An 8905-nucleotide genomic window follows, 5' to 3' on the forward strand; every position below is an offset into this window, starting at 1 on the left:
TTCCATATCGTGATCTGTGGCAAAATAATTGCCAAGTCTTGGCAACCTCCGAGCAGAGGCTCACGAGAAACTAAAAAAAGAAAACATGACAGACAGGGATCAACTCAAAAAGTATAACTTGTAACCAAAACTTTGAAGATCAGTAGATTGCATTACTCATCATAAATGCATGAAGATGAAAGACTTCTATAAATCTATTGATAAGGATAGTGCAAAGAGAGTGACATGACAACCTTTTCACGTATCCTGAAGTCAGGAAATTGAATTTTAAAAAAAGTTTTGCTTAGGTGTAAAAATGTGGATGACTTTGCCAAATCATATTAAGAAAGGTTTCCTTTTTCATATCAATGAATTTATTAATTTTGATATGAATTTTGGACATACATATGAGTTGTGGTTACAAAAACATGAAAACTTTACTGCAATATATTTTATTAGTAAGTTTTTCATTTGTTACAAAAAGTATTAATCTAATTAAACAGTATGTAATGTAAAAAAATTGAAAAAAAAAAAAAGAATGTGGAATAATGCTTTAGGTTAAGCATTCAATCAATTCTAGAGGGTTTACTTTATGTAAATAATTGTTTGGTAGGGTGCAAATGTAAATAAATGTAATAAATGTTTGGTAGTGTGTAATCTCTTTCAAATTTCACTCCTCAAAAATTTACAAAGGAGTGATATTACTTTTTTTTTCTTTTTATATCATTTGGTCTGACTATGATTAAGTTGGGAATATATCCTGCATGTTTCCTTTTTCACCTGAAAATCAAAATTTTTACATACAAATGTTTACTTCTTTAGAAAAAGAAAAATTTATAATTAGTAGATTATATATCTTTCAGTTATCTTTAACATATACCTTAAGTCTATTACTCTCTGAAATAGTTACTTATATGTAATTTAAGGCCCTTATGAAAACAGTAATCTGGGCCTGAACTGTATGAACTGAGCCTGAACTATAGGTCTGAGCAATATTAGTTAGCCTGAATCTCAGTTAAATGAAAAAAAGAGATAAAAACTTATCCACACCCATTAGTACTGTATTAGTTTACTCATGCAAGAGTGTATAACTTCTGTGAAATTATACTTTTTCCTTTTTGCAACTAAATATTCTGAGGAGAAGGATTTATTAAAAGTTATTGCTCTTAACAATTTAATTTTTAGATTTAAGTGACAAAAAACATTTGTAGTTTAAAATTAATTACATAATTTAATTTTTTTTATGTATTTGAAGTTAGAAAGCTTCCTTGTTTGTCTCCTCAATTTCAATTTTTGAATATCTTTGCACTCCCAAACCTTATTTTTTATTATTATGACTATTTTAATAGCTTTTTTTATATTAGGTATACTTTTTTTCAATTTTTTATACTTTTTTTAATATTAATGCTTTTTTTAATGTTTATATTTTTTTACTGCTCAAAATGAAAATAAAACTTATAATAAGGATAGCCTGATTCTTCTGTATTATTGCCAGACTACTCTAATGATATTTTTACTAAACTCTGTTAATTATGCTTTATAGGTGGGTAATCTTTCCTGCAGTACAGAAGGGGGATCAAACTGTGATGATAAAAACATGTCTCGCTGGCTGCAAAGAAAGACTTCTGTTGATCAAGAGCAACGCTTAGTGTCGAAATGTGGAAGCAGCAGCTTTGAAGCATATCCGGATGAAACAGATACTGCTGATAATAACAAAGTGAGTCCAAATCTTGAATCAAGAGAACTTAAAGAATCCGCAAAAAATGTTACACTCTACAAAGGATTGCTCTACTCATCCGCATCGAGCGTATTTTTCTCATTGTCTTCTGTGATCGTGAAATATGTGAAAGACATTGCTCCAGCTGAATTAGCTGTCTTGCGATTTGTAGGAATCCTAATTTTCACTTTACCACTTGTTGTATATAGCAGAGAAGATCCGTTTGGACCAAGACCACTGAGACATTTATTGATTTTTCGAGGATTAGTAGGAGCTACCAGCTTGTTTATGCGTTTCGTTGCCTTTCGCTACTTGCCTATTGCAGATGCATCTGTTATTATTTTTAGCATTCCAGTATTTGTAGCTGTGTTAGCTAGAATTTTTTTAAAAGAACCTTGTGGTTTTTTCCACGCATTTACTGTGTTCCTCACTCTTTTGGGCATTGTGTTAATTACAAAGGTGCCTGTCATCCTGGCTAATAACTTACATCACTACACTACTACTTATTATTATGGTGTGGGGGCCGCCCTCGGTTCCACAATATTCGGAGCAAGCGTCTATGTCGTGATCCGAAAAATGACTGGGGTTCACCAAGCTATCATTATGTTCAATTTTGGATGGGTGGCTATTATTGAAACTACAGTTCTTACCTTCTTGACTGGATCCTTCACTGCTCCAGCTTGTGGTTTAGAACAATGGCTGGTCATTCTGCTGGGCATATTTAGTTTCTGTGGACAAATGCTTTTAACACTGGCATTAAAGCAAGAGCATGCTGGTCCAGTTGCCATTGTGAGGGCTGCTACTGATATTGTTTTGGCTTTCATATGGCAAATTTGGTTCTTCAATGAGATTCCTGATATCTGGAGTATCTCGGGTGCTCTCCTTGTTAGCTCTTGTGTTGTGCTGATCAGTATAAGGAAATGGGTCATGTCTCTGCCTGAAAACTCAACAATTAGGAAAAAAGCTTACTTGTTAACTATTTAGTATTTTTTTTCCCTTGGTCTATTATAATTTAAATTAAAATTCTTATTATTATTTCCTACTTATTTTTAAAAAATTTTAAATTATTATTACAAATTAACTATTTATCTAGCATAGCTTAAGTATTTTTTTTTAATTTGAAGTTTAAGTCTGACAAAGTCATTAAAATGAAGTAAGAATTAGAAAGGAGTTTTTTCTTCAAATGGTATACAGCTGTTAATTTATATTATTCGCTGTTTCAAAATTGTTATTTGGGTTGTTAAGAACTGCCATTGCTTTTATTATTTTTGTTTGTGAATTTTAAATCACCTATTCTTGATTATATATTTTTTATTTTATCCATTAGCATTCAATCTAGTCTTTTTATGTTTTAATACTTGCATATTTTTATAACGAAAGCCAATCAGTGTAGTGTCGTTGCTTTTTCTTGATGTTTGTGTGTTTGTTTTACTTGTTATTGGTAAAAAGTTATTGCACTTAATTACATTATATACAGGGTCATTCAATTTAAAATTTCAAGTGTATGCCAGACATTAAAAAAAAAGCAAATAACTTTTATCTAATAGCTCATTGAGTTACAAATGCAAAGAATAACATCTACTGAAGGTCCTTTGCTAGTAGATCAAGTTAAAGGAAAGTTTCTAGATAAAGTGAACTGCACAAATTTAAAAGAATTTTATCTAAATTTCCAAATTTAAAATGGAGAGTTTACTTTTCCATTTTAAGAGCAGTTGATAAAAAGGGAAAATTTTAATAAAATTATTTCAAGAAACAATTGGAATGATTTCTTTGAGTTTTTGTTTCTATTTACATTATTTGAAAAATTCTTTAATATTTATTCTGTGCACTTTGCAGAGCTATTTTCTTCTACTTGAATCACTGACAGAAAGGTCCTATCTCAATTGTCCTTTGTGTTTGTGACCTGCTTCTGTTACATATTAAATTATGTGTTTTTGCATGCCTGGCCTACCCTTAATAATATATACACAATTTTGAATCCTGTAAGTTCTACTTAATGGGCTTGTATTGACTTAAAAAGAAATACGTAATATTAGAAAGTCCTTAGTAATCATTTGAATTTTTGTTCACTCGTGCCTTCAAATGTTATAGCTAGTTAAACTGAATTATATGTATTTGTTTATTTAAAAAAAAATTGAGTAAATAATTTATTTCTTAATTTAAATATACAAATGTGAACTGTAAAGGGAACAAAGTGAAAAGTAAGCTGTTATTTAATACAGAAATCTACATATCTCATTTTAATCCCATTATGTTGAGTAGAGCTAATACTATTGTAATCAAAACGTTGAATGAACAAGTCTGGCCTGGTGAACATTCTTGCCGTATGCTCTTAATCATTTCTTGATCTAAATATTTTCTATGCAATTAGGTAACCAGCAGTTATATGTATAAATTTTTTTGTTATGTGTTATGTAATGTTTTTAGCTCTTAAATGTTAGTTTGTTTAAACTGGTATTTAAAGATGTGGTATGTGTTTAAATTTAGTTTTCCCGCAGAAATTTTCTTTGCATTAATCATAAGTTTTTATTCTATTTTATTTACAAAAAAAAATATATTTAAATAGATTTTATAAGCTTGTAATTATTCTAAAATTTTATAGCAAATTTTAATTTGAAAGCTTTGTTTAGTTGTTGGTTATGAAACTGACTTGTGCATTTTTAGCTGTCTCGGATAAATTTTCATTCTGAAATGTTTGGCCTGTACTAATGAAATGGAACTGTAATTGTCAAGTTCTGCTCTCTATCCATATCACCTTCAATTTTATCAAATGATAAACTAAGCCTTAAAAGCAGGGTTTGCTGTCTACCCAGGTACTTGAAGAAGGGGGGAAAAAACACTAATTATTTTTTTAAATACCCACCTATAAAAATTTATTTAATTACCTGAAAGAGCCTTCTTGTTGTTTCAGTTGCGCTTTTTTTCCCATGAATCAAAAGCTGGTCTACAAACTATTGTTTTAAACAAATAAGTTCAATTTAATGATGTAACACAAAAATCTAATTATGAAACACTCTATATATTTGTAATATATGGTAATCATTAAATCTGAAATCCTTTATAATAACTATGCAATTCTAGATACATAAAAAAAAATTTCAATGATTTTATTTTTAGGGAAAGTATTATCTAGTTGATTATAATTTATACGTTTTAACTGTTTATAATAACAAAAAAGTCCAGCAACTACAACTTTTTCAATTAAAAAGCAGATTCTATTTAGCAGTCCTGATCCTACCCAAGAAATTGATTTATACTGGGAATTTGAGATGTGACATAGGGCGTCCTATATTATATTATTATAATTATGATAATTCAATATTTAGCGCAAGTCTTAAAATTATTCTGCGAGTAGTGTTGCAATAATTTTTTTTTTTTTCCAAATCATTTAAAATAAAGATTGTGTTTAAAACATCAGAAATTATTTTGCAGTTTCTAAAGTATTATTATTGAGAGGTATGTAATTAAATATGTTTTAATGTTTTGATTAAAGGCAATCCAGTATTCTACTTTATAAATAAAATGGTTAAGTATCTTTAATTTTTTTTTTTTTCAAATAAAGTGAATTAGTTTTAAAATAAGAATAGCCTGGGTTTATACAAACTCTGCTTAAATGTATCTAAATAAATTTGCTGGCATTATTTATAAATTTATTTCACATATTATTAGAATTATTTATAATCTCTGTTACTAAATTTAAGTTATGGAATATAATTTTTTTAATGATTTTTTTTGATATTTTCCATCTCAATATCTTTATATTTTGTTTTATATTTTGGTGAAGTTGGTCTATAGGTTGTATATTCTTCAATTGTTGCAATTTATTGTTTGTTTGAAATTAAATCAAAATTTATTTTAAAAAAATGTTGGCTAAGAAACAGATCAAGTCTGTGATATTTAGTTTAATGTCTTAATTATTTAAGGAACTTGTTGTTTTTTCTTTCACAGTTTATTGTGGTGTATATGAAGAAAAAAAATGGATTTTGTACGAAATTGTATGATGTAATGCTGATTCAAAACATTAATAAAATACCTGTGATAGTATGCCTTCTTTCTTCCTATAATTTTTAAAATTATCTTGTCTAAAGTTTTTAGCTTTTTAATTATTCCAAAATTATGAATATATTTTTGTTTTATATATAAATATCATACATTTGTGCAATTTATAAAATTGTGGTGGTAATTAAAAAATAAGTACACGAGTACTTAGGTCTTCAACAAAAGACAATAAAACTAAAGTTTTGAATAATTTAAAATTTACTACAAATATGGAAAAAAACAAAATTTTAGGGCGGGTGGCCGATACCGAAAAATATTTTGCTTTATTTTTTATAATTATCGTTGTAAATCTTAAAGAAATTGCAATCAAAAGGATTGGTAAAGTTATTAATTCTCAAGTAAATTACAAATTTAATGAGTTATAATTAACGTAATTTAATTTTCTTAAATTTTTTTCTCAATTTTAGTTGATTAGATTAAAATTTCTTGCTATGAAGTTTTGAAGAGACAAAAGCAAAGAAGGTTGTGGTGCTAAATTCTCCTATTTCATAAATCGTAATTTAAATTACCTAGAGTTTCGCTAATTGACTTAATTGTGCGCTTAATATGCCATGTATCTAACAAAAATGTCCTAGTTTTCTGGTAATTTCTTTTAAAGTGAGAGAAGTTTAGTTGATACCAGCAAATGTTTTTGAAACAAAAATTCTGTACAAAAAAAATTTGAAGTATTTTGGTTTGTTTAAAATGTAAACTTTTTTTTTAAAGAATTTTTTTGTTAAGGCAATTTCAATGTAACAGAATAATATAGATTTTTTTTAAAAAAATGCGTTACTTCGTTGCAAATAATCTTAAAAAATTACACAGGGATTCAATTAGTATGTGATCGTAAGAACCTTCACGAATTTCTTTATTAATAATAATAGTTCTTTAAGCTATTTTACTTAAAAAAATTAGTTAACTGTTGTAAGTTAACGGTTGTAAGAGGCAAACACAGATTGCCTATTTTATTTTTCATTGGCAACTTCGTGTTTTTTTCTTTTAGCCAAAATATTTTTCCTATTTAGAAATATTATTATATCTGGATGTGAGATGAAGTCAAAGAAATTTTATTTTTTCTTCGTTTCTTTTTACCTTAAATATTTATAAAATAAAAATTTATTTCTCATGGAATTTAATTGGCAACTTAGCGCTTTCTTTTTGCCAATGGCTAAAATATTTGATATTTGGAAATATTATTATAATAGCTAGATTTGAGATAAAGTTTTAAAAAAAAAAAAAATTTAATTTTTTCTGCCTTTCTTTTTACCTTATATATTTATTTTTAAGATAAAAATTTATTTCCCATAGATTTTTTTTTCTCTTTTGCATAAAGGTGTGACCATTTGTAAACTAGTGAATAAGAATATATAAAATGAACGCAGCACTTTATCTCGTTGCGTGATATGAAATCGCGATCCGTAAAAGATAAAGCGGAAATGAAAAGAATTTCTTAAAATTCAAATACCTTCCCTCCCCTTTTGTTAACTCTTTCTTTTCACACTATTACTTGAAGGACATATGGCTCATTTCGTTTATTTGCTCTGTTGCTCATGAATGGGCTTTTTATGTCGTTTGTTTGCTTTCCCAATAGAATAAAAAATATTTCTCTCAAAATCATTTTATTATTTTGCATAGACAGGCTGTTCTTTTATTTGAAATTACGATTTAAAATAGCAAAATGAGAAAATAATAGGAAATAATTCAGAATTGTCTTTTTATATTTGACTCGAATATTAAATATCAGCAATACTATTAGATTTTTTATCTAAAATAAGTAAAGATGTTTACGAACCATTAATAAAATCTTTTTTGTTTTCTACTTATATCTTTAATAAGAAAGACATCTTATAAATGTTTTTTTTTTCAATGTTTTTAACATCCCTCCTCCTCTTAGTCCCAAAAAAGTCCCACTTTACCATGCATTATTGTCACATGTTACGCTATATTACATAAACATTCACTAGCAAGATCAAGAAGACTGGGATGGGCACAGTTGGCCTTGGCCCTCCATGGACTGTCACGCCACTGAGTTTAGTAGTATTACGAGCAGTTCGGATGCGAAACGCGTGCTTTAAGTTATATTTTACTTTTAAGCTGTAACTATATGACATTTTTCAGGGTAACAATAAAAGAGATGCCAACTGCTCCGGACACGCCAAAATAATTTTAAAAACGGTAAATAACTACAAATTAAAATTTACAAATATTTGACTAATTTTGCTTACTTATTAACAGGTTTAACATGATTTACTAGAATAAAGTGGTGAATATATAAGCCTAAGAATTATTTAGAAACAGTGGTAGATAACAATTTAATAAATTGAATTTATTAAACAAAGAATCACAATTAATAAACTACCACTCGATAATATTTATTCGCTGTCCGGAGCAAATTAGCATCTCTGCAATAATGATGCTTGGACGTGAATTTATTTTCATGAAAAAATAATTAATCTGTGATTTTTAATATATTTTAAACAAATTGTGTGATGTCTAAGTTCTTTTACCCTCTCCTTTGTCTAAATTTTACAAATCTCTTTCCTTCAAGCGTGCATTAAATAATTAGAGAACGCTTTTTATCGATTCAAAATTTTTAATCTTTGTTGCACGCTTCTACTAGCATTCAACATATTGGCAAACGTAATGTAATATTTATAATATCTAGAAAAAGCAGAATGCATTGAAAATGCTCCATATACAATTCGAATTAGAAGTTTGATTATAACGAGTAAATATTACTAATTAACAGAACAAAAAATAATGAGTCAAGTCTTCAATGCTGTTACTGCATAATGAATCCTATACTTCCTCTCTCTCTCACTCATATATATATATTATGAGATAAAGTGTGTAATATTATAAATAAACAATTTGATATATGTGCTCTAAATTTTGTCAGCAGCTTGTGCGCATGTTAATAAGAGTTTTATGGCTTTATTTACTGTAAGTGTTTAAATTTTTTTCTAAATACCTAATATTTAAGTAGAGTAAAACATTCCCGCTACAGCCCGTCGTAGGCCAGAGGGTCATGGATATAAGGATCCACAATTTCGTGACCAACGCCATGACTGTGACAATGTTGTAAGCACTGCGCACAGGCCGCTTTTACTTCCAAGAACTGGTGCTCATCGTTCTGAAGCTAGGTGGGCTTTAAACCGCCATAGAGAACCT

General features: G+C 28.2%; 1 protein-coding gene across 6 annotated transcripts in view; it reads left to right on the forward strand.

The window, feature by feature from the left end:
* The window catches only part of LOC107454409 (solute carrier family 35 member G1), a 37426-nt gene extending 31686 nt beyond the window's left edge, over positions 1-5740 (forward strand). For all 6 annotated transcript variants that reach the window (XM_016071709.3, XM_071181379.1, XM_016071850.3 and 3 more), the window contains one exon: positions 1523-5740. In XM_016071709.3, the coding sequence (XP_015927195.2) occupies positions 1523-2680 (1158 nt within the window). In that variant the 3' untranslated portion in view covers positions 2681-5740. The remainder of the gene's footprint in view (positions 1-1522) is intronic.
* Positions 5741-8905: the final 3165 nt, after the last annotated feature.

The sequence above is a fragment of the Parasteatoda tepidariorum genome, chromosome 5 (assembly GCF_043381705.1).
Source record: "Parasteatoda tepidariorum isolate YZ-2023 chromosome 5, CAS_Ptep_4.0, whole genome shotgun sequence".
In the NCBI taxonomy this organism is placed as follows: domain Eukaryota; kingdom Metazoa; phylum Arthropoda; class Arachnida; order Araneae; family Theridiidae; genus Parasteatoda; species Parasteatoda tepidariorum.